Below are 26098 nucleotides of genomic sequence, written 5' to 3'. Positions count from 1 at the left end.
CTGTATAGGGCTTATGGCTATAGATATGGATATGGTGGAGCATATGGTGGTTCGTATACTAATTCCAATAGCATGTTGGCACATGAGTATGCCGATGGATCAAGTGCATCATCTATGGACTCCATCTTTGGATATCTATCAGGTCTAGCACAGCCAGTTATGCAAGTTCCATGGTTGGATTACCAATCCATGGTCATATGACATATTCCTTATTCCCAGGGTAGAATATCTATTTTTTTTTTATGATGCTACCTATAAAAGGGTAGTGACGGACTATATGGATAACCTTATTTGTACCATGCCATGGCCTACTTATGTCCAGTATTCAGAGTGCTCCTCCATAACTCAGGGGATGGATCTAGTCCGACACAATAGTTTCTATTAAATTAGAATAGGTCTCATTCATTTGTATATTTTTTATTGTGGAATTTTGATATCTTGTATGATGCATCTTATTCGCTAATTTGTTTAGTATTATACATCATTCATTGTAACTTTTAATCGAGTATTGAGTTCTTCACTTCTACTTGTTCTTTGTACCTATTCTCGTATTTGTTGTTGCACTTTAATAAAAATTTTAGTGTTCTCTTGCAAAATATTCATATTTAAATTTGTGAAAATGCATGTTCCAGACTTCTAGTTTTGCCTACATACAGCCGGGCATGTGTCAATTAAGACACCACTTTGGATTAGGTTTTAGCAAAAAATAACAGTTCCATTGTTTTTATTGGCCTCAAATTATGTTGTACACCAAAAAAAGGCCAAAAGATCACTGAAACTCACTGAAATTTTAGCGAATTCTAAAAATTTTGCGAGTTTCAACCAGGTTGAAATGGCGAAACAAAATGAAATTGTTTTACAATGGTGTTGGGACCAGGGCTAAAAATCAAGGCCGGCTGAGGACGAGTGTGGCAGGACAAACACTAATCCCAGGCCCATCCTTAACCCTAATTCAGGGCTAAAATATTTTGGCCCTGATCAATCCTCATGGCTAAAATCTTGAGCCCAGGTCGGGGCAAGTTAGGAGATAGAGGTGCTGGAAGAGGCCCAGGCCCATGCCATAATGTTTCATAGCTTCCTCTGTTACAAAGAGATCCAAAGATAGAGATAGAAAAAAGAAGTTGGTCTTTTATGGGAAACCTGAAGAAGTCTTGTCGATGAGTAGGTGTGATGAAGGGGAGAGTTGGGTTTGGTCGGTTATCACACACTTGAAGCTTAGAATTAGCAGGCTTTAAAAAGGAAACAAATCCTAGAAAATTATGATGCCAGGGTTTTTATTTCGGAAATAGAAACCCAAAATCTGATGCTGGTAAAGTGAATTGGGTTTGATAGTTTGTCATTACCTTCCTCGAGGGAAAGTCCCTGTGGTTTCTTATCTCTCATCTCAAGATAGCAAAGAGGAGATATGAATATGAAAAACAAACAATTTAGAAGCAACATGAATAACGATAAGGACAACGCATCTGCCCTCCCAATCCCAAGCATTTCTTTAGCGTATATAGTAAGCCCTTCCTCTATTTTCTTTCTATATTTTACAGGTGGGTCAACCAACTCATATAACCTTGCAAAAGAAGGACGAACCTTGTACCGAAGGCTTCCACACACGCCCGGGCGGGGGGGGGGGGGGGGTTGGGTTGGGTAGAGGCAATTTTTCTGTGCAGTATTTCCCCCCACAATTTTTGCTGAGAGGTTGTTTTGATACCTTGACCTCAAGCTACAACTGTGGTCCACTGACCATTGTTCAGAGGCCTGCCCCTCTATCCTAGGAACCTTACCCGTATTCACTTTCATTCACTTTTGTACCCAACATCTTTAGTTGGCTTATTTACTTGATCCTGTTTAGGTTTCATAATCTTCTTGAGGCAAATCTTGTCAATCTTGTTACCTTGCATTTTATATTTCTTCTGCTCAGAAGCAGGTTCATGTTGTGCAGGAAGAGACAATTCAGAAAAAGCTTTGATCCTTTCATCCTTAAAATCCAGGGGAGCAAGTGCTGTGGATCATCATCGATCACTGCAGGAATTGCTGCACTTCAGATTTACTGCATTGTTGCCTTTCCAAAATAGTGAAAGCTAAAACAGATGTAATGGAAGAAATGAAGGGGACTGGAGGCAGCAGTAGTGGTGCTGACAGCGTCATGAATTTAAGTAAGATAGCAGGGGTAGGGGTGGAATAGCAGCCCAGCAGGAAGAGGTTGGAGGAGGAGAGGAAGAAGATTAGAAGGGAGAGCATAATGGACTTTTGACATCAATACTTAACAGACACTTGACACCATTAGACATGAGGGGGTTAATAGTAATTTTAGAAAGTGCAGGATTCAAATTAGTAATTGTGCAATAGCCAGGTTGTAACAGCAATTTTCCCTTTTTTTTCAATCCTGCTCGTGAAGCTTTGATAAGTCTTTTAACATTGTATTGAAAATATAAATACTACCTACTGTTTTTGTAAATCTTTCTGCTGTTTGTCATTGTGTGTCCACAAGTTTTTCTACTGTAGGCATATTTCTGTTTCCTCTTCTGTTTTATTCTCTTCCTATTTTACTAGTAATCAGTGTAAGTAGTTTAGATCATTAAGATATAATGACTTCTTATTTATGTACATGTAATCTGTGAGACAGAGAGAGAGAGAGAGAAGGGGGGGGGGGGATATGTTGCTTAAGCATTCTGCTCCACACTCCCACCACCTCCTGTTCATCCACCTCTCTTCTCTTCTCTTCTCATCTCTTCCCTTCTTCTATTTGTGGTTTCTCTGGTCTATTCCTTGTCACACCCTTGAAATATATCCTACTAAGTGTTGCCCCTAACCAGTAGTAGTTACACTGTCATCCAAATGCAGATTCCAGAATTTGGGTGAGATGATGGTTCTTGGCAGGAATGATGCAGCACTTTCTCCAAGTTTCGTTGATGGGTTAACATTGGAAGGTCCTCTTGGTCATACAGGTAAAGCCTAAATATTTTTGCATTGATATTTGGCGTGTTGTCTGCTGACTAATTTTCTCTTGTTAATATTTCAGCACGGAAGATTGCATATTTGATTAGATTACCCACCGATGAACATCGACTCAAAGTTGGAATAAGTTGGCTAACAAAATCCACCATAGATTCCATTGCATCATTGCAGAGCTCCCTAGCCAAAGTTCTTTCAGGGTCTTAGATCGATGGATTTTCTTATCAGAAAATGATTGATACAACTGTTTACACTTTTTTCTTTTTCCCTTAAACGTCAAAGCTTTGTTATTTGTTTACTGCTGCAAATTTTCTGAAAGACTTGTGTGCATATCAAGCCTTCTTCAGGCAACGTCAATTTATTTCCATGGGAAGAGAAAAATGTTATGAACCTTCTGCTTTTGGCAGACTTATTTGATGAGCTAAATGTTTAGTTAGTTGTACAATCCTGATTTCTGTGCAGGTCCCCAAAGAGCTTACTTCCCTTTCCTCATGATTGACACACCCATCATAGAGAAGAACGGAACTTGACTATTGTTGCTTTTAAATTGATTAGATAGAGGCAAAACTAGTTGGATGGAAGGCAAGTTCGTGAATAATGCTTGGTTTAATGCTTGATTTGTAGGTACATGAAGGAAAATAAAAGACTTATAGAAGATAAGTATAGATCCTCCCAAGAACAGTGTTTTTCCATGTTTAATTTTAGCCAGATATATCTTCAAATGGTTCAAGGAGCTTGCAAGAGTTGTGACGTATCTTTTTAGTTTTGACAGGAAATGAATGGATTTTTAGCTAGTATTAAATGAATGATTTTAGGACCCATTCTTAACATTTCTATTTCGCATAAAAGATTCAAATCTTGGTAGACATTTGGAATTCTTCAATTCCTTCTATTGCAGTAACAAAATATAAGGACTCAGTAGACAATTTTTGGCAGAAACTGCTGTATCTGCAGTTAGCAATTACAGGCTGAAACATAGATTCAATAAAATGAGAATCTGGATGATTGTAAAAATAATTTGTATAAGATCTTCAAAATTAGTTGCAATCTATTGAGGGCTTGGTTATCGAATTCCCATTGTTGCTTATTTGATGGATGGAATTCAATTTCTATCTGACAAGCTATCTTGTGATGGCTAAGGAAGGAGAGTTCTGATTCTTCTCTGGTATAAATTGGTGCGGTTGACTTTTGATACCAGAAATTTTCCTCAGTATTGAACAACTATCAATATAAAAATCAGCTATTCTTCTAGGATACTTCCAGATAAATTTTAAAGATCAATCAGTGTATTCTTGGATTTATATTTGCTTTTTTTATCCTTCCTGGTAATAAAAAGCTAAATCTATTCTCAATCTTTGGATGCTTCAAGATGAACGAACATGTCATCCCAAACTGTGCATTGGTGGTACTTGGAGAAGCTTAAGTCCCACTAAAACACCACTGGTGACCATGACAATAAATCTACTTCTAATAATGGTCAGTAACTTCACTAGCACTATAGCGAGATCTGATGACTGTTTACAGGATTTTGGGAGAACCATTAACATTAGACAAACAACTTACAATTTCACTCTAAATAAAAAATCAAGATTGTACTATTTCTGAGAATGCACATTAAAACCTGAGAAAAGACTTATATTCTGCTAATCGTATAGTTTTCTGACATGTAACATGTCATTAATCTTTTGCCATGAGATTTTCCCCCCCCCCTTCTTTTGGGGACCTAAATCATGTCCCTTGTATAGAAACTAATGGGGAATGAGAAGGCATCCAGTACCATGCAACGGACCCACCAAAAGGAATACTTCAAGATGTTGAAAAATTAGCTAGAGGCGGGGATACCAAAACAAAAGCGACTCACCATTGGGTGGGAACACGCAACCAAAGAGATAGGTGGAGGGCAGAAACCGAAGGTGAATGAAGCCCGGAGAAGCTGTTGGGGGCTAAATTATAATACTATCGGAAACGCGGCAAAATAGGGGAGAAGAAAAGAGAAACAAAGCTAGCCGAGGACCTCCCACCGGAAAGCCGAGCTCCCAAAGGGAGCAACAAAGGAGGGCGATGGAACCAGCCCGGGAATATTTGAAATTTCAGAGGAAAACTGAAAAATATACATACAACAATTGCATATGGATACGGACCGGAAGAGAAAAACATCATATGTGGATGGAAATGGAGGTTGGAGAAAGGAAAAATCGAAAATATACCCAGGCAAAAAGGAAAGCCCCCCAAGACAGCGGAGGAAAGGAGGGCCGGAACCACGGAGTACAATAAAATCTGCATATGAAGTGTAAAAACAATAGTCTTGGTGTGGACACTGAACAGGATTGGGAGGCCATTGGAAGTTAAAGGTGCCCAAGAATACTGTTAGTGGGCTAACGACCGCAACTAATGATAGGAAGTGGAAAATGGGACTCATGAACCACCAGAACCCATGAAGCCAAACAGACAGTATTTAGAGATTGCCAATAGCGAGTGGAGATGGAAACGATTAACCCAAGAACAACAAGGACACTCAAGGACGTAGTGATTGGCTACCTAAACAAGGGAAACTACACAACAAGAAATGATGGCAACCAACGCAACACACAACAGGGGGTGAGAAACGGATACCAGAAGAAGACCCCCCGGGGGGGGGGAAAGATAAAAGAACACCACAGGGGCGGAAAAAACCACAACAATCACGAAGTGAGAAGAAAGGCAAAGGAAAGACCAACGGAAGGGGGCAAAATGCAATGAGATGCCGCAATTGGTAAAGAAGATTCAATCAAATTGGAGGGTAGCACGGGGGATTTGGGAGGGGCATAGAATCCCCAAGACAAGTGTCTCGAAACTAAGCTCCATGCTAGTGTAGGCAATACATGCCGTAGAAAGAAAATGCACGTACGTGGAGTCGACCTTCACAAGCAATCGATTGTTAAAACCGAGTGCCAAAATCAAGGAAGAATGACAAGGATATTGTGGCGATTCGAGAGTTGGTAGATTTGCATGGAAAATCATCATACCATACAATAGAGAAGCAAAATGGTTGCCGATTGGATGGCGAAGAGAATAACAACATGGAGCCCAGCACCAAGAACCCCCCAAGGATAGAGGAGCCCAGGTGGACGTGACCAGCTCTCAAAGATGGGAACCCCGATGTATCAAAAGAAGAAGAAGAAGAAGAAGGAAGGGGGGGGGGGGCGAAACAACGAAGCTAAAGCTCAACATACATTCCACCAATAAGCGAACAAGGTTAAATAATAAAACAAACATACGATACAAAAACAACATAATAAGACTCGGTACTAAAACTAACAAAAGACGATCCTACTAGGACTCTTAGGAATTTAAAACTAACTAAAACTTATCCTAGATATCCTATCCAAATAAAAACTTTGATTACATGATTATCCTAATAATAAATAACAAAATTCTAAATTAACTATAGAACTCCCACGAAAACAGTTCCTATTTTATTTCTTTGCAAGCTGGAGTTTGAACCCACCAAGTTTGAATCTATTTCCATGCAAGCTAAACTTGGGGCCCACCAAATATGAAAATTATCATCTAGTTACTGTTTATGCTACTGTAGCGTGAACATCGATGGACATGGACTAGAGTGGGTTACTCATTTAAACAAATATTGTAGAATGAAATGTTGGGCAATTTTAATTCTTGGGCATACTCGTATTCAAGAACAAGAAGTTGGAAATGCATATGAAGCATAAAACAAGGAAATTTTCTAATGTATTCATTGCCTCAGTTTGTTCCCTTACTTTCTTCTGTCTCATACTAGACCATAAACGCTTGACCATTATCACCAACATCCCTAGCAATGATGGTTGGTATAAACAATCAGATGCTTGAGATTCCATTTATGTATGTGTGTGTGTGTCTGTGTGTGTGATTTTAAGAGAGAGAGAGACCATCCTGAAAATGAATCCAAAATTAATGAATATGAATAATCATTAATGAATAATGTGAAGATACTATCTGTTGTCTCTGATCCGAAAGACAAGGATGGAGAGACCATTGTGATAATAAATCCACAGTTGAACATATAAATAATGTGTACATATGTATCTGTTGTCTCTGATTCGAAGAATCAAATTCAAGTTGGTACATCCGCAGGAAGACTCCAAACCTAATGACAAGTTGCAAAATTCAAACTGTTAAAGAAGGGATTTGGGCTACAAAACCAAAGATGGTTGTAATCAAACTGCTCAAGGCTAAGACAATTTTACAGCCGCTAAAATTACAAATTTGATGATGCCTTGGACCAACAAAGCATAGACTTCTTCACAAAGCAATCCTGCTGCTGTAAAAGGAGTTGATGCACTGGCAGTTGCAGAGCTAGCACACATCGTGCCATGTACTGGAGTAGATTGAATTGAAAAACTTACGAATCTCGATGTGAATAAACTCTACAGCCTTGATAATAACAACAAAAGCTCAAATGGGAGCTTTGCCTGTTCTTTGCTTGTCAAGGGGGAGGTGGCAAACCTTGTAACTTCATCATACAATGGTACTTAACAGGTATAATAACCCCAGTTTGCATGCACAGTTCAACCACAGCTGGGGCATGCCCATAAAACTCCCGTCCCTTGTCCAGAAGCACTGGGGGATCCTGAGGCCGCCGCCTCCAAACTACCTTAGGAGGCACTAAATCATCTACTTCGGCCTTCTGCCACAGATGAGTACCCCTCCATCCCTCATACTTGAACACTCCACAAAGCCGTGCCTTATGACCAGAGGGTCCAATATGAACTTCTGAGCAGTATTTGCAGACCTTTGCTGGGTAAACCAACAATAATTTATGGACACATGATCTCAGCGTCTCCCATGCCTCCAAAGTTAACCTCGCCACTGAGGTTAGCTCATCCTTTGACAATGATTCAGCAACAACACTGTCATTTTTCCCAGTTTCTGAGGTTGAGCTGCTTTTGTACAGGCATTTACGGGCCCCAGCTTGATAGCATAGCTCCAGAACTGCTGGAACACGCTCAAAATTAAACCTTTGGTCATGCTTGATGACATCTTGAAACATATTCTGGAGGTGAAAGCTCTCAATGGGGACAAGAATATCATTCAAGGAACCATCAATCCAGGTATGGAGTTGGTGCTTGGCAAGCCGTCTGGAACCATGACAAGTTTGAATCCTGTGGCCATTCTCTCCGATAAACAATTCTGGGCAGAACCTGCATAGATTTTTAATGAATCCGAGTGGGAAAAAAAGGAAGACATGATTTAACAACTCTAACAAGCATTCGTGTGTTCTGTTCTTGTGCCATGATTTAGCAACCAAGAAAGAAACCAGAAAACAGGAACGGAACAACGATGCATGGCATATCTTGGGGGGGGTGGGCGCCGCAGTTGGGGGAGGCACAACCGGGGTGCGTCTCCGTGAAACCTGTGGGTCACTGCATATACCATTCCAGAGGAGTTCAGCTCCAGTGACTTGAACCTGAGTATGATTTCATGTAGCGTTAACGGGTAATGGCATAGTGCCAATATATGTAAACAGGTGATTAACTAATGGCAGGTTGTTGTTACTAAAATCTCCTATCTCAACTCGGCCTAATTTATCAAAAATGCGTCAGGGGGTTATAGAGCTTTCAGGCTTTTCACTTCTAGTGAAGGATGTTTTAATGGACCTGACACTATGGTAGCATACTAGCATCTAGGAAGATGAGCTTGATCTAGTTTCTAAAATCTGATAAGTTTCCATATATAGTTTCTATTTTGTAGGATGGCTGTTGAAACTGGTTAAGAAACTCTTGAGAATTTCTATTTACATTACCAGGCTTCCAAGTTCCAAGTCTAGAAATTTAGGGGAGTTCCTAATTTTTATACTAGAGTGTAAATTATTGTAAGGAAAGTAATCTATCATAATATGGCACTTTACCTATCAATTTGAATGAGTTAACAAAATTAGGTTTCTTGTTCGATGTGTTAACTGGTGAGCATCTGGTGTTACTGATTTCTCTTCATTTCTTCTTGTTTTGATTTTCCTCAAAGTTATTGTTCATGAACCCACAACAGCATCTTATTTTACAGTTAATTTCTAATATGTTTTCTAATCATGCCCACCACCCTTCCTCTTTTATAGCCTTGGAAAACTGATAATCCTATTCATATCACACAGTTTACATAAGGGTTTTTTATTTTATTTTATTTATTATTATTTTTTTTTTTGGGGGGGGGGGGGGGGGGGGGGGGGGGGGGGGGGGGGGGGGGGGGGGGGGGGGGGGTTTTTTTTTTTTTTTTTTTTAAATTCACTTAAAATTCTTTGTTGTCTAGAGAATAGTTTGACTATGCTGGATAATACGGATTATTGAATTACCCAATGGGTTCAGTGAGAATTTAGGGCAGCCAAGATGTGTTCAAGTCCATGTCCACAAGTGAACTGAATAAATCAATTCACCAGCTGTTAATATGCATTCACTTGGGAATGTAGCATTGTTTGCCAAAGGGGGAGGAAAAAAAGCGGGGCAAAGGGTTTGAAAAAAAAACCCTCCCCCAAAACAAAAAATTTTCCCCCCCCCCTCGGCCCGGGGGGAGGGGGAAAGAAAAAAAAAAAAAAAAAAAAAAAAATATTGAAGAAAAAATTAAAAAAAGAAATACCACAAGGTAAGAGCATTGACAGTCACACTGTTACACAGGATGATGGAGTAGCCATTTGTCACATTGCACTACCCTTTGAAATTCAAACTAAAAGCTAGTTGCATCGTTTGAAAAAAAAATACAGTTTAAATTCAACTCCAATTTGGGTCCTCATCACATCTGATTCTGATTTTGAAATCTCAATTCCATCTAAAGCAAGCTTTCTATCAATCATTTCATAACAAACCATATTTGAGAATTCTGTTGGGGGTCTTACTGTCAACAAGATGACATCACTAGAATTACAAATACACTCAAAACTTCAATCTCGATATAGATACCACATTCGCCTAAAATAAAACACAATCATAGGCACTTGAAATCACCTCAATTAGTTAGCAAACTATAAACCAGTTCAAGGATATCCTTGGCTTTTGTGTCAATGCTCACTTTTCACCAAACATAAACAGGGGAAAGAAAATCTTCTAAGAGGTTTTACCAACAAACTAAAAAAAAAAAAAAACTGAAACACAAAACAAAGGTGCAAATTGAATTCCTATGAGGTAGGAAAGAATTGATGGTGTGAAGCTCACTTGCAAGCCCGGATTGGAATGAATTTGATTAGGGTAGTAATGCCTTTGATAAGAAGTGCTCTGGCCTTAACAGCATCATTGGCGACAGGGATCATGGCTCTGACAGGATAGTCCTTTGACCTGTGCTTGATTCTTTCCAGAATCATTGGTCGGAGCTTATCCCAGTCCACTTTGGTGCTATACAATCGGTACCCATTGAAGTTCTCCCATGGATGGTACCAGTGCTTCAGATGATTCAATGCCATGCTTGCTGCAACAAGATATAAGAATTGGTATGAAGACTATTGACTATGAGTATCACACCACTACCTCAAATAGTTGGTGTGCTGACCACTACTAGGAGTAACATGTAGAAAAATGCAAATATAGAAGTTTCATAGTTTTTAATAATATAGTGGTAGTCATTAGATATTAGTTGTGTGGATCTTGAAATTGAAAGGAAAACAGGTACTAGTTAGGTACTTGAGAAACTGGATTTCCCCTTCCCGAAATGAGCAAGCTTTTTTTTTTTTTCCGTGGTTGGGGGAAGGGGGTGGAGGGGTGTTTCACCTGCATGCCCAACAGGTTTTGTTTTCTTCAATCAATTACTGAAGCCATCGGGGGACTTCAATAGTTTAGGTGTGATCTTTCTATGGATGATGATCAGCTGCCATGGAATTCAAACACCCAGTGACAATTGTAGACACTAGGGTCTCAACAACAGCAAGTACCTTCCTCCGTACCTCTTGGTCTCTCCAGATCAGGATCCTACTATTCTTGATTGTCTTCCCTCATTTTGCTCACTGTTTTCCTCCCAGCTCTCACGGTCTGGTGGGCTTTATCCTTTGTCAGTAAGTCAGGGAGTAGCAAGTGAGTACAGATACATACAGGAATTAAACGGACCAGAAGGTAATAGTAATTTGTTTGGAACTGTAAGCAGTTTGGTACTGTAAGTGTCTAATATGGTCATTCAGTAGTAAAACTAATGGGCATATATTCATTACATAACAAATATACATTACCAAATAAACAAAATAATAGCATATAGAATGATTTCATCAGAATGAAACCCTATTACATTTCATAAGACTATCATTTAGAACTTGAAAATATCAAAATACAATATCTAATCAAAAATTTAAGGGACAAAAAATTAATTGAAGAAGAAATTTGCTCTGCAGCATAGCTGAGAGAATCCAGGTGAAATTCCATTGGAGTCAGGGATTCTGATCTAGATTGAAGGATGGTAAAAACCTGGGATTTGTCTGCAGCTTCTGCTCTACATGTTCCTTCTGGGCAAAAGTGTGTATTCTCATCCCTATCTATCTAGTGCTGTTACTAAATGTTTAATCTCTCATTTTGAGTTGGCTTAACGTCACTGGTATTGTTACTGTTATTGATAGTTAAACCATGTTTTCTGTGATTTAAGACTTGCGGTTCCCCTGTTCTATGTCATAGTTTCCGCAACACGCTTTGTGGGTTCAGGAAAATCTGTTAATCAGATCCTGCCACTATTCTCGGATCCAAAGGGTACCCTAAGTACTGAGTTCGACCAGAACTTGGGCCTTATCCGATTCCTGAAATCTTCCTGCTACTTACATATCTCTGTTTTCTTCTCTAACTTCAGAATTTTAGTTTTCAAATGGAGTCTTTTCCCTCTTTTCTTACTATTTTCATTTCTCCTCTCTGGCTGTGGCAGAATGGCGTAACAAATTACATATCTTGTTCCAGGGGTTGAAAATTTTGACCACGCAAAGCTTTAACATTTATTTAGAAATCCATGATACATCTGAGAAAAAACCTACCAGAGGAACAAGCTGATTGAATCAACGGAGAAGGAGAAGATAAAGGGGCTCGCTGAAGAAGAGGAGCATAGGTCGCGTTCCAACAGCTGCAATCACCAATGAAGTCTTACAATCTGGAGCTTCAGTAAACACTCACGACTGAAATCATCCGTAAACGGAGCACGAGAAGAAGGTTACAGGCTAGGGTTCTGAAAATCCAACTGAGTTGCTTCACTGCTTGGATTCGCAGGCGTAAATTGATTATGGATTCTTGGGTCTAAGGGTTCAGAGAAACGGCAATTTGTTTTCTTTTTTCCTTCCGTAATCGGGAAATGGCGATCAATCGTATAGCCTTTTTTTTTTTCCGGTAGCAGCAATCAATCGATGTCTTATAATTTTTGCACATATCATTACTCAAAAAAAAAAAAAATTTGCACATAAAAGCTCATTAATCAATTCAAATATTAACCATGATTCTTTTAGGCTATGATAATTTTTTAGGCGTTCAAACACGCATAAAATACACAAAAATGCATATATAACATACACAAATTTAATTAAAAGGGACAAGAGCCCAAGCCATCCTGAATACAAGCTTCACGAAGCCAAGGAGTGGAATTAGGTCATACTACCTTACTTGCCAAGGATAGGGCCTTCCTAGCTAGACAATCGGCTACATAGTTAGCCCATCTAGAAATATAGAGAACCGACCAAGAAGGTTCAAAACTGAGAAGTAGATGGATATCTTCCACCACTCGTTGGGCCTCTAGATTGCACGGTAGGAAAGGTTCTTCCACTCGACGAACCAAATTCTTTGAATCACACTCAAAGCAAATATTCGCCAACCCTTCTTCACAAACCCGCATCATCGCCTCTCTAAGAGCTATATCTTCTCCCACGAAAATATTGAAGCAGTCACACGGAACAGAGATGGCCCAAACACAACAATCGGCATAATTTCTTAGTAGGAGACCGTATCCTGCTCTATTATCGGCTGAAGAACAGGAAAAATCAAAGTTCAACTTTAGGGAATTTTCTGCCGGAGCTTCCCACACCCTAGAAACGGTATGCAGAGGCTTTGCACTCATTTGCGATTCTTTCCAGAATTCTTTAAAGGCTTTCCACGATCTGTCTACTATCTGAACCAGATTCCATCTGATGTTGTTGAAGAGGAGCTTGTTCCTTGCCAACCAAATGTTCCAACAGGTGAAGAAAAGAAGGCTGAGCATCTCCTTCATAATCTTCTTATTAGAAAACTTCACGCTACTCCAGTTGTTGAGAAGCCTCATCAAGGAATTTTGGGAGTGAGATTCAACAATTCTGGTAATTCCAACACCGAACCAAATTGCCCTAGGTTGGTCACACTCGAACATAATGTGATCTATAGTTTCAATCTCCTTGCCACACCTTTTGCATATTGGATCTATCTTGATTTTCCTGATCATTAAATTGTCCCCTGTAGCTAGAGCTTGGTCCATCGCCTTCTATAGAAAGGATTTGATCTTGGGATGACACTGAGCACTCCATATCAATTTCCATGCTTTTGAGTCCACTTCTTCCCATTTGTGCTGCCGTGAAGAGGAAGGAGCTATTCTCGATCGATCATCACGCCAATTGCAAAGTAGATGATAATCACTTTTGACCGAGAAGATGTCATTGGATGATCCTCCCCAAACTACAGAGTCGTCCCCTAATAATTGACCGAGTTGAATTTTCAGAATAGCATTTACCTCCTGTTGTGTAAATAATTGTTGTAGTAGCTGTCTATTCCAAGAATTCAAATTGGGTTCAATAAGATCGGAGACCCTCTGTAGATTACACATACCTGGCTTAGGAGAGAAAATAAGGAATCGAGGAAGGTTTGGAACCCAATTCTCCTCCCAAATTGGAGTACTTACTCCATTGCCAATCAAGGAAATGAGACCCATTTGAAGCACTTCCCTGCCTTTTAGGATGCTCTGCCAAGCCCATGAAGTAGCAGTCCCCTTACGGGCCTCCAAGAAGCTGCACTTGGGATAATAAATAGACTTAATATACTTGTCCCAATTGGAATCCGGACGAGCCCATAATCGCCACGCCACTTTTGCAAGAAGGGCCCAATTTTGTAGGATGGGGTCACGAAAGCCCAAACCCCCTCTCTCTTTTGATTTGCATAATCTAGACCAAGACATCCAATGCAATTTATGCTCCTCATCTTTCTACCCCCAATAGAAGTGTCAAATGATTCTTCTTGTTTCATAATGAACTGTTGTAGGGAGGAGGAAGTGGGAACCCGAATATGTGGCAATAGTAGATGCCACTGACTTTATGAGTATTTCATGCCCGGCTTGGGAAAGTAGCTTCTCCTTCCAACCTTGAGTTCTCTTGCCTATTTTCTCACCCACATCCTTAAAAATATCAGCTTTCTTGACTCCAAAGTCGGATGAAAGTCCAAGATATTTTGACGGCCCTTCACCATATTTAATTTTTAGAACTCTAGAAAACCATCTTCGAAAGCGAATAGGAGTGTTGGGACTAAAAGTGAATGAGGATTTACCTTCATAAATAGTCTAACCACTCACTTGACAATAATTCTCCAAGCATGATGCTTTAAGATGGAAAATCTGTTGAAGGTTGACTTCTAAGAACATTAGACAATCATCAGCAAAGAGAAGATGAGAAATTCGGGGGGCTCTAATTTTCACACTGACTCCTTTGATTAAGTCTAGTCCTTCAACATCATTCACAATGGAGCTAAGGACTTAAGATCCCAGAATAAATATGAAATGGGATAGAGGGTCGCCTTGATGAATACCTCTAGTAGGGCAAAAGGAACCTTTCTCCACTCCATTAATCAATAGAGTATAGGACACCGAAGTAGTGCATTCCGTTACCATATTCTCCCACTTAGTTGAAAACCCCAGGCACTCCAATTGGTCATACGCTTTTTGCATGTCCAATTTCATCACTAAGAATTCTTTTTTTCCCCTTTTTTCCAATGCTTCACATAATGAAATATTTCATGGGCCATGAAAACATTATTTGATATAAAAGCCTATTAGAGATAAATGCTGATTGGGAAGATGATACCTGCAAGAGAGTCCTTGAGCCTATCAGCAAAGATCTCTAAAATGATCTTGATCACCACCTCGCAAAGGTTGATCGGTTTAAATTGTCATGGAGAGTCCGGATTGGCACCTTTTGGTATTAGGCAAACAAATGTTCTATTCAACTCTCTAGGCATAATACCATAAATGAAGAACTCTTTGACAAAGCTACAGATTTCCTCTTTAGTTATATCCCAAAATTTCTAGTAAAAGAGAGGAGGGAAGCCATCTGGCCCATGAGATTTCAAAGGACCCATAGACTTTAAGGCCGAAAGGATTTCCTCATCATTCGGGATATTACAAAGTAGCCCATTCAATTCACTATTAACCATCGATTGCAATTTTTCTAATGCATGATCCAAGGCAATTTGTGAGATACCCTTTGATGTAACAGCTCCACTGAAATGTTGAAGTAACAATTCCTCCAATTGGCTCTCATTTGAAGTCCAACTCCCATCCGATCTTTTCAACTTTAAAATTCTATTCTTTGTCCTCCTTTGGACAGTAGAAGCATGGAAGAAAGCATAATTTCTATCACCATGATTGATCCACTCAATTCTTGATTTTTGATGCCATAGAATCACTTCCCTCTTCAGTTCTTCATTAAGTAGATCCTTTAACTTATCTTCCTCTTCAATAAGATCCCTATAGTTAGGACTCCTTTGCATGATTTCAATCTGTTTTTTTAGAGCTTTAATTCTTTCTTGAACAATGCCAAATTCCTCCTTGTTCCATTTCTTGAAAACCTTTTTCTACAGTTTTTAGTTTTCTGAAAAAGAGAGTGCTTCTCATTCTTGCTGTTAAATGTCCTCCAACCTTGTCTAACCACTTCTTCACATCTTGGGTGTCTCAACCACATAGCTTCAAACCGGAAAGGACGGAAACCATTTACCTTACCTCTTGCCAAGTCTAATAGAATCAGATTATGGTCCGAACAGAATGCTAGTTTGATAAAAACTGTTGAATCTTCATATAGGTAGTTCCAACTTGCATTAGCAAGTACTTGGTCTAGCTTTATCCGGATATTGGCCCATCCTCTTCGTCTATTACTCCATGTAAAACACGGCCCATTTGACCTCATATCCATTAAGGCACATTGGGAGATCATATTTTTGAATTGCCTTGAACCCTTACATTTTTCCTGCCAAGTAAGGAAGCTATTGAAATCACCCATGCAAATCCAGGCACCTACCCTTTGTCTACTAATATTTATCAATTGATCCCACACTCTTTGACGTTGATTTCTGATTGGACTGCCATAAACACAGGATAAAATGAATTTTTTCCCTTCAGCGGAAACATCAAAGTCCATCAAACGATTGTTAGCAGAAATAATGTTTACCTGAACTCCATGTTTCCAAAATAAGGCAAGCCTACCAGTTGAGCCCACTACATTTACTATGAAGCACTCATCAAATTTAGTTATTCTTTTGATCTCCAACATTCTTCTGTGATGACATTTTGTTTCAGCTAAGAAGAATATGTTTGGAAGCTCCAAATTAAAGAGATTTTTAAGTGCACGAACAGCCCTGGTACTCCCTAAACCCTAACAATTCCAACTAAGAATCTTCATAAAACCCAAGTCTCCATAGGTCCAGCTCCTAAAAAATGAATAGTATCTTCATTTAAAAGATCATTAACATCAGAATTTCCCACTGCTTTCTTCCTTGGCCGCCCTCTCCTACCTTTAGAAAGGACCCTAAATGGCTTAGCAATATTCAGAGAGTTCCTTTTCCTTTAGGTGGGCTGGGCTCTTGGAGTAATTGATAGTTGTAAAGGAGGAGGAGGCATACGAGTTCCTTGAATATCCTGAATGGGTTTTCTACAGACATGTTCAATGGGCCTCTTCATCATCTTAGACTCCACAGAAGGTAAAACAAGATTAGAATGGGCTTGGGCAGCAGACTGCCCAATAGACTTATGAATATGTGTTTGCATATGGAAATCACTTTGGGTAGAGGTGATGGATAGCTGGCCTTCACTAGGGACAACATGGTTCGCCAGATGGGAGATAGATGTTGACTTGGGAACTTCCATGTTACCTTTATGAGACAAGTTGATGTTAGCCATATGGTTTAGGAGGGAAACAACAGCAGGGGAGTGATCAGGACACATTCGCAGATAATCTTGAATGGAGGAAGGCAACTGTTCATGGCAGTCAAATTTGAGGGTAGCAGAAGAGCTTTCAGTAGGTGGGTTAACCGATGGAAGGAAAGAACTGATTTGAGTATTACTGGAAATTATATCAGAGGGGGTGTTTTCATACCTTTCACAACAGAGGAAACTCTGCAGGCAGGTATCGGTTGCTTTGCAGAGAAAACTTGCCGACATAGTACCCGCATTAGCCGAGGTTAGGGAACCCAAATCGATGGGCAGACTGATCTCCTACTCTTCTTCATCTCTTATTTTTGACTTTCCTCCCTTAAACATTGTGCCCTGTACTTCAGACTTATTGCCGGTTGCCAGAGCTCCTCTTTCCAGTGTAGTTTCAGAGGTAGAGCCTTCATTCTCTATAGAGTAGACCTTAGTGAATATCATCTTAGCTTTCTTGACTAGCCTCGCTTCCATTACTGTACCTTTGATTTCCACATCACACTTTGGCTTGGGTCTCTTGCTACACAGATTTTGTTCGCTGCAGCCATGATTGTCACGATGAAGCTTCAGGGCTTCAAACTTTCTGATACATCTTCCTTCCTTATGACCAATTCTTCCACAGAAAGAACAATAAGATGGGAGTCTTTCATCTTAAATGGGGCTTCAATAGATATTCCTTGTGGGCTGGTGATCCTAATGCATGTCCGAAGAGGCTTATAAACATTAATGCAGATTCTAGCTCTCAAATATGACACTTATATACCAAACTGAATACCCTCAATCATCATGACTGAGCTAGTTTCCCCTAATTTCCGGATAACCTTCATAATGATAATTGGATCCGAAAATTCTATCGGTAGCGAGTGAATCTAAACCCATAAATCACAGTATTTGAACTCCCAATTCTTCTTCTCCTTCCACGGTTCCAAAATGATTAAGTTTCTAGCCACTGTCCAGGGACCTTCTTTCATCACATTCTCTTTATCCATCTGGTGTTGAAACTGAATAAGGAACTTCCTGTCTTCCAAATTTGTGACTTCAACACTATGGCAAGTATTCTGGACATTGAGTAAACCTTCAGTGATTGCTTGCCTCTTGAACATCTTACCTTCCATTACATACCCCACTAAGGTATTCTCCCAAGCTTTAGATACCCTCAGTTCATCAGCAACATCTAAGGTTATTTCATTATCTGAGTCATCAAAGCTCCATTTTGTCCTCAGGGTCCTTGGGGATCCAACATGGGATGGGGGTGGGTAGGAAGGAGATGAAGGTCTATGTTTAGGGATTGCAATGGGAACTAAAGTTCCTTAAGTTGGTCGGAGGTTGATTAGTTTGAGACATTTGGGAAGAAGAGAAAGGATAGGAATGAAAAGTAATAATATGAAGAGAAGAGCAGTAAAGTGTGTTTCTAGTTAGAAGCCAAACTCAGAAGGCATAGAGAAATATCATGCCGGAAGGTGGAGAAGGAACATGCCAGAAGGCGGACATCACTATCATATTTTTTTAAATTTTTTTTTTCAGGTACCCAATTTTTTTTTCCCGATTATCATCATGTCATTCATATGAACTAAGAGCCAATAGGCCCGGGGAGGGCAAAAGTGCGGTAGGGGGAAAGTAATCCATGACTTCTTTGACTTACTGTCTTTGCATAGGAAGCTGCCGCTACTGTGCCAGAAGCACATCCTTAAATTTCAGGTACACTACTATAGTAAAAAGTACACAAACCTAGGAATTGTATCAAATTTCTACCTAACAAAGAAAGAAAAAAAATTGTAGCAAATTGACAATGACTCTTTAGAATGTTACATTTGTACTACATTTGTAAACTACATTGCGTATTCTATTAAGACTCTCGATAGTCCGATATTTATTTTTTAATTTTACTTATTTTTCATAAAACAGTATTTGGGTCAAAACTCAAGAATTGTTTGGTAATGATAAAAAAAAATATAAATTGGACCGAACCAGTTTGGTCTGACCAAATTGGCGACCATGTTATGGTCGGTCGACAAACAAGATCAGGAAGTACATTGGCAATGTTTATCTCATAAAGAAGGATTCCTGATCGAAGAGAGATTTGTATCAACCTTAGCTAGTCGAAGATGGACTTAGCTACTAGAGTCCATATGGGATTCTTAATAAGGTTTCAGTTCAAGACAAACTCAAACACTAAGAAATCTAAAGAATCCTATAAAAGGGCAAGCACGCAAGAGAAGGAGGTACGTTGAGTAGAGCTATCACTCACTATTTCATTTCTTGTTGCATTCCTGCAAATTCTCATTCAAGAGAACTCGTCTAACTTGATTGTTGGAAGTGCTACTCAATCACCCCGGTTGAGCACATTCTTGTAGGTACATTCGGTTGATTGGACGTGCAGGATTACGTAGCAACAAGGATCATGCTTGATGGAGTAAAGAAAAAACTCGATCAGTTAAAAGGAAGATGGGTAGATGAATTACTTAGTGTTCTTTGCAACCATCGGGGAGTCACCATTCTGACTTGCTTATGGAGTTGAAGCTTGAATACCAATCGAAATCTAGGTCGGATCTCTTAGAGAAGAAGTTAATGAAGAAGCCAACATTGAAGGAATGAGGACCAACATAGATTTCCTTGATGAGATAAGGGACAAAGTCCAGTATTGTCTTGAATTATATCAAAAGCGTATTGCAACTTACTACAATGCCAAAGTTAAAATGAGACAATATCTACTTGGAGATCTGGTCCTTCATAGAACATCAACTTCAGATCCGATTAACCAAGGAAAGTAGCCCCGAATTGGAAAGGTTCATACATAGTGGTCCAACAAGTAGCTCTTGGAGCATATCACCTACATGATCCTGAAACCGAACAAATGATTCCTCGATCATGGAATTCGAGCAATCTTAGAAAGTATTATTAGTAATGTACTCCTTCCAATTGTCACAATTTTGTTATACTAAGCGACATCATCTTCGTTTTACTAAGCAATTTGTGTCTTTTATCTTATTGAGCTAATCAAAAGCTTTATTAAGGAAAATTCTCATTTATTCATATTCGGGAACCATGTCTGGGAGAAGTAAACCAAGAGGAATGGAATGCATGGTCAAGCCAATAAGATTGGACTGATCAACAAATTCTGGTCAAACCATAATACAAAATATTGAAAAAAAAAGAAAAGAAGCAATGATTTTTTTAAACATTTCTTTATGACTGACCAACAAAAGATGATGTCTACAAAAAAGAAAAGAAAACAAAACTAGAAGAAAAGATCACTTCTGCTCGCCAAATTCGTCACTGCTCGAACCTTCTTCTTTTGAGCTTCCACTGTCATTTCCTTCTTCAGAAGGATCATCTTGCTGGGTAGTGGAGCCACTCGAGGATCTGACCTTAGGAGCTGGCTCCCAATTGGAGTCCAAAAAATGGATCACATCGACGCCTTGAGGCTTCCGAAATCTTGGGAGGCCCACGCACCATTTAGGACGAGGAATCTTGAGGTCGTCGAAAATTCCTGGGTCAACCAAACTCTTAAAATTTTCAAGATCTAAGTCTTTAAATTTGCCAATAATGCTTGAGAAAGTCTGTCGCTGAGTATACTAGTATCCGGGTGCAGGACCTTCACCATAAACTTTTGGCATTTATATGTTCGTATCCATCTCTTTATAATGTAATGGCAGAGCTCATTCAAGATATCTTCAAAAGTGATCGAAACTTTCTCCTCGAGCAGCTTAGTAAGGCGAGCAACTTCATGATCGGATTCATAAAGCTTGCTTTGTAGATCTGAGATCTCTTTCTCCTTAGTGACAAGAGTCTTCTCTCTGCCGACCAACGACCCTTGGGCTTTCTCCAGCTAAGTCTGGAGGGAGGTCCTCTCAAACTCTATGGCTTCATTAGTGCCTTTAAGAGCAACGACCTCCCCAACCAGCTTGGCCGCATGAGTAATTCAAAAATCTCTACTCGAGCGTAGAGAAGAAAACTAGTCCTCTTGCTCCTTTAACTATTACTCAGGCAGACAAAAGGAGAAATGATCCTCCCGAGCAGCGTACATACTTTGGCCTAACGATTGGACTAAGGTGCAGGCCACCCTATATGAATTGGCAAACAAAGAAAGTCAACCATTATGACTCAACTATAAATACACAAAAGACCAGATAAAAAATGAATTTACATACCTCATGGTTACGTTTTGGGCTTGAAGTCGGCCCAAAACCTGAATGTAATTTTGGTCGATAGGGAGAAGGCTGCGTACAAGCCAGTCATTAGACACCCAGAAACCTCTGGCCCATTGAAAATAGATGAGTCGTTGGTCAATGACTAGTCAGGTCAAAGAACCAACCCGTTAAGAACATGAGAAGTGGAAGCAGAAGTCGTTGGAACTAACAAAGAGCTACATACCTCCTCCCTAACAAGAGCTTCCCCAGAAGAATTTCTAGTTGGCAAAACAGCCACAGGAGGCCTACTCGAAACTCTCAAGCCACTAGTCTTCTTGCTCGGACATGGAGGAAGGTTAGATACACCCCTACCCCTTTTTTTTGGTATAGGGTTTTGCCGTCCTTTAGAGGAAGAAGGTCAAGAAGCTCGACCTTTATACGATTTGGTCAGGTGGCGTGCCTCCACCTCCTCAAAATCCCTTTGGAGGGTAGCAACCTTGAACTCCTCTTTGCCAAGCAACACTACGATCAAACTCCCAGAGTTAGAGAAATTCAAAGGGTAAAAAACTCATCAATTATTATCAAAAACATTATAGAGTTCATTAGGCAAGAATCCCCAAAATTGTAGGATGCCCGGATATTCCGAGCAGTATCCATTTATTGCACAAAAACTCTAATCTTTAGTGGGGATCTCTAGTATGCGGATCCTGGCCATCTACTCGGACTCGCCTATATCTGAAAAATTATTGGAGCTCGATGGACAACTCCCAGACCAGGTGATCAGGAAGGATGGGGCAAATGGAGGATGCACAAAGATGAATCGAGGTCTCCATCCCTTGGTGTTGGATGGTAAGGTCCCTTAGCTGAGGAAGTTACCATCTCAGCCCGATTGTAAAGCAGTATGTATTGAAACATAGAACTAGAGAGTTTGTTCTTGTTTCTTGGCCATGAAGAAGTGTAAGGAAAGATCAAGTGTGGGAGTGATGCTGACATCTAGCTGTTGGCAAAAACCCCAAAAACAAATGATGTTGCATCAACTATTCGGCGTTAACACCCCCAAGCGCACACCAAAGTGGTTTAAGATTTTCTCAAAGACAAGGTGTATGGGGGAGCCTGAACCCTCTCTTAAGAGCATCTTCATAAATGGCAAACTCTCCTAATCGAGGTTTATGAGCACATTCATGCTCGGAGGGAATGCAAAGAAGATAATCATAAAGATGGCATACCAAGGTCTTAAAAAGTGTAAGTCCTCCTCGATCATCTTTGATGGATAGAAGTTTGGACCAGAGGTGCTCAAGTCATAGTCAATATGGGAAGGGGTGGACAGTTTGTTTTGTTCAGCTCTAAGTCCCCCCGGAGACAAACTATCAACCCATTTTTTCTTGACAGTTTTGAACCAAGCTCGGACACTCCGAGTTTTTTCTTCATCACCAACCACATCTGGTCTGTGGGGGTTTTCAAGGATGTTGGCACTAGCATTACGGGTATAAACCGAAGAAGAGTGATTGGTAGGACGACCATCACCACTATGGTCTAGGGCATCGTCTTGACCACTCATTCATCACTAGCAGAGGGAGAGTCAGAGGGTTCAGTTCATCTTGAGGACCTAGAAGTTTGGAGGCTACGGATTTTACACCCATCTCTTAAAAAGCTCTTAAGAAAACTAAAACACCCAACAAGGAGAAAGAGAAAAAAAGAAGAAGAACAAAGAAAAAAAAAAAAAATCATCTCAAACGCATTCCAAGTAAATGAAATAGAAGAGAAAAAGTAAAGAAGTAGGGAGAAACTTACTAATTGCAAATTTGCAGACAAATGGAGAACTAAGAAATGATTCACAAAATAACCTCTATAGAAAACACTTCAAACACATTGAGCAAAGAGAATACGAAGATTGAGAAGAAGAAATGAAGAAAGAAGTGGCTACTTATATCTTTTAGAAATTCCAATCTAAAGGAAATGGCTATTCTAGATCCAAGGTATAAAACCAAGGCTTTTTCCTGTTTAAGGCTCATTCCAATCTAATGGGACAAGAGGTAGACCCATTGAAAGAATCAGATATACTTCAGTAAGATTTGAATCAAATGGTTGATAAATGAGCATAATCCAACTATCAAAGAATCCAGACGATTGCGATTCAAGAAGATTCTAAATCAAGTCAGCTAATGCGTGACATGTGGATGGAAGAGATTAACCCTCTTTTTGAAGACAAACCAACTCATATCATGTCTTAAAAACGTGGACACATGGTGCTCGTTGAAGGACTATGGGAAATAGTGTGCAATGTTCATGGGGTTGGAGAAGTATACTGTCTGGGAGGGATATTCTCAAACAGGGCATTATTAGGCAAGTGGGAAATGGTGCTAATGTGCATATTTTTAAGGACCCATGGCTTCCCTCTTTGCCTTTTCATGGAATTAGTAGTGCCCCTTTGGGACATAGTCCAATTTGAGTGCAAGAACTTATTGATTGGGACACTTGCCATTGGAAATTACCTTTACTTCAGTCTCTATTTTCTCCATGTGAGGTTCAAGCTATTTTAACAATCCCTTTATTGTCTCCTGATACTTTAGACTCTTGGATATGGGACAAAACAAAGGATGGTAAGTTCACTGTGAAGTTTGCTTATTATCAATGTTTAGCTATGGCTGATGATCAAGGTAATGTTGCTTCTTCTTCCTCCTCTTCAATGTATTGGAAAATTATTTGGTAGATTCCTACTCTTCCAAAACAATTTTTGTGGCGATTCTCATATGAGGCTATTGCAATTGGGAGCTCCCTCTTCTTGAGGAGTGTTTCACTTACCCCTCTGTGTCTAATTTGTGGTAATGGTTCGGAGAATGTATGTCATGCCTTGTTTTTTTGTCATCATGCAAAAGAGTGTTGGAGACTATCTCCCCTTTGTATTAATACATCTGATTTTTTATGGACAAATTTATTTGATTGGATGGATTTTATCAAAATAAAGTTCAATGGTTGTGACAATTTATCCCTAGTGAATCAGATGTGGAGTGCCTTAGCTTGGTGTATATGGAATACTAGGAATGCCGCACTTTTTAGAGGGATTGATGCCTCCATAATTCATACAATGACTACTTTCTCTTATCTATGTGTAGATATACAATCTCACATTATGGAATTTCAAAGGGCTCATGGGGATCCTTATCCAAGGCCTAGTCATATTGTTTCTAAAGAACTTGCTCTCTTTCAAATTTTTGTTGATGGATCATGGGATAGTTCTTCACACAAAGGAGGTAGAGGGTGCATCATGTGGGACTATAATGGTGGTTTTGTAGTGGCTCAAAGCAGATGTGGTCATAGTGCTTCAGCAACTTTAGTTGAACTTGAAGCAATTAGAGATGGCATTATTCTGGGCTCCTCTTTAGGAGCGGTTGATTTGCATATTCATTCAGACTATTTACTTGTTGTTAGTGCTCTCTAGGGTCTCCACTCATCTTTAGATTGGATGTGTCTCAGTTTAGTAGTAGATATTTTGAAGCGTTGTTCCTTCTTTCCTAGGGTTTCTTTTAGTTATATTCCTAGAATTGGCAATGGCTTTGCTGATTTCCTTGCTAAGGGTGCATGCAGGTTATCTCTAAATAGATCTTGGTGGGGTATACCACTTTTGTTTATTGTGGAATCCTCTCGTTTGTATAGGTCCTTTGACCTAAACTCTTTCATTTAATATAATTGTTGCTTTCCTGTTTTGGCCAAAAAAAAAAAAAAAAAAAGTGTCACTCATAATTAAAAACATCTAGAAGATGTTAGGTCGTTCATTGATTAAAGCATACATGGTGTCAAAGATTTGCTCGGTCCAAATTAAAGTTTTAATTGCATAACTTGAAGTCCCTAAGCCCGAACATCAAAATGTTCCGACTAAGGGACTGAGGGGCTTATGATGTGGATATAGTCCTCTGGACCAATATTGATGAAGACTAACCAGGTTCGGTTCGGTTAGACTAGACATTGGTCGAACCTGAATGACCTAAGATATTTTTAGCTTTTAAATATTCTAGAGCTGATTCCCTTGAAATTAGGTATAAAAATCAAGAAGATCAAATTGTTATTGGAGTTTAGGTTGAACTCAATCATTATTGAAGTCCTGATCGAACTCTTTCTCTTTATAAGAGTTCAAATCAAACTCAAGGATGGAAGGACTCAGGTAATTCCCAACTATAAATATCTATGCCATCATCCTTAAGGAGGTACATTCTCTGAGATTAGACCTATCTTGCTCGTTGTGATCAACCTTCTTGATTCCTAGGCTGAATACTCAACTAACTTGCGTTTCAGAGGTGTAACTTGACCACCATAGTCGAGCACATTCTTGCAGGTACCATTGATCGTGTGAATCAACAAAATTCAGTAGTAACACTACCCATTTTGAGAAGCACACCATAAAGAACACCTAAGGTCTTTTGATCTCCTATACTTGAATCGATGTTGGAAAGATAATGACGAAACTAATAAGTTGGTTTTTGTTCCTATATGTATCATCCTCATAAATTACTTAAAAGATCTTCCTATTTTTACATACCATGAAATTCTAGTATTCCATGCTACAGCTCTAGCATTTCTCTTACATGTGGCATCGATATCTGTATAACATAAGACTAAATTGTTAAATCCTTCCAAAGACTCTACGGGTGATTTTTATTTTATTTTTTTGGGGTAAACTCTATGAGTATCTTGTGCTCTCATATCTGCATCCCTCGGTGGGAAGATCAAAGTCTCCATTGCACATTACGTGGTTGTTTTCAGACAATGTGAACCATTGCCTAATGCATCCAAAAATTGTTTAGCCTTCAGATTCCTACAAAACAGACATCCGACGTTGGCTGACCGCACGGTCGGGTAGCCACCTCCGAAGGTTAAATCAGCAATTGGAACACCACAGAGCTTTG

General features: G+C 39.5%; 2 protein-coding genes across 6 annotated transcripts in view; one reads left to right on the top strand and one right to left on the bottom strand.

The window, feature by feature from the left end:
- NDC1 (NAD(P)H dehydrogenase C1) overlaps nt 1–3773 on the top strand; it is a 31170-nt gene extending 27397 nt beyond the window's left edge. The window contains exons 10-11 of one of the 2 annotated variants that reach the window (XM_089160918.1): nt 2836–2939; nt 3014–3773. In XM_089160918.1, coding sequence (XP_089017044.1) covers nt 2836–2939; nt 3014–3153 — 244 coding nt within the window. In that variant the 3' untranslated portion in view covers nt 3154–3773. The remainder of the gene's footprint in view (nt 1–2835; nt 2940–3013) is intronic. The other variant, XM_089160917.1, reaches the window with a different exon arrangement.
- A 2857-nt stretch (nt 3774–6630) lies between these two features.
- Nucleotides 6631–12263, bottom strand: APO4 (APO RNA-binding protein (DUF794)). Of its 4 annotated transcripts, none has more exons than XM_089164085.1 (4): nt 11909–12263; nt 10835–10946; nt 10125–10374; nt 6631–8126 (listed from the first exon to the last, which is right to left on the bottom strand). In XM_089164085.1, exons 3-4 carry the CDS (start codon nt 10367–10369, stop codon nt 7412–7414), a joined length of 960 nt encoding a protein of 319 aa, XP_089020211.1. In that variant the 5' UTR covers nt 10370–10374; nt 10835–10946; nt 11909–12263; the 3' UTR covers nt 6631–7411. The 4 variants fall into 4 exon arrangements, with proteins under 4 accessions (XP_089020211.1, XP_089020213.1, XP_089020212.1 ...); XM_089164087.1 differs by having other exon boundaries at nt 10847–10946; XM_089164086.1 differs by lacking the exon at nt 11909–12263 and having other exon boundaries at nt 10835–11900.
- Between the last annotated feature and the right edge of the window lie 13835 nt (nt 12264–26098).

This window comes from Hakea prostrata, chromosome 7, assembly GCF_041222555.1.
Source record: "Hakea prostrata isolate BN-2017 chromosome 7, UWA_Hpros_2, whole genome shotgun sequence".
NCBI classification, from domain to species: domain Eukaryota; kingdom Viridiplantae; phylum Streptophyta; class Magnoliopsida; order Proteales; family Proteaceae; genus Hakea; species Hakea prostrata.
This window is presented reverse-complemented; position numbering and strand designations above follow the sequence as displayed.

What these genes read in the sequence shown, in the direction of transcription:
- APO4 (XM_089164085.1), bottom strand. Translation starts at nt 10,369, where the DNA reads ATGGCATTGAATCATCTGAAGCACTGGTACCATCCATGGGAGAACTTC. An exon ending in ATTCCAATCCGGGCTTGCAA is followed by an intron (nt 8,127 to 10,124) that starts GTGAGCTTCACA and finishes AAATCTATGCAG; the next exon opens with GTTCTGCCCAGAATTGTTTA.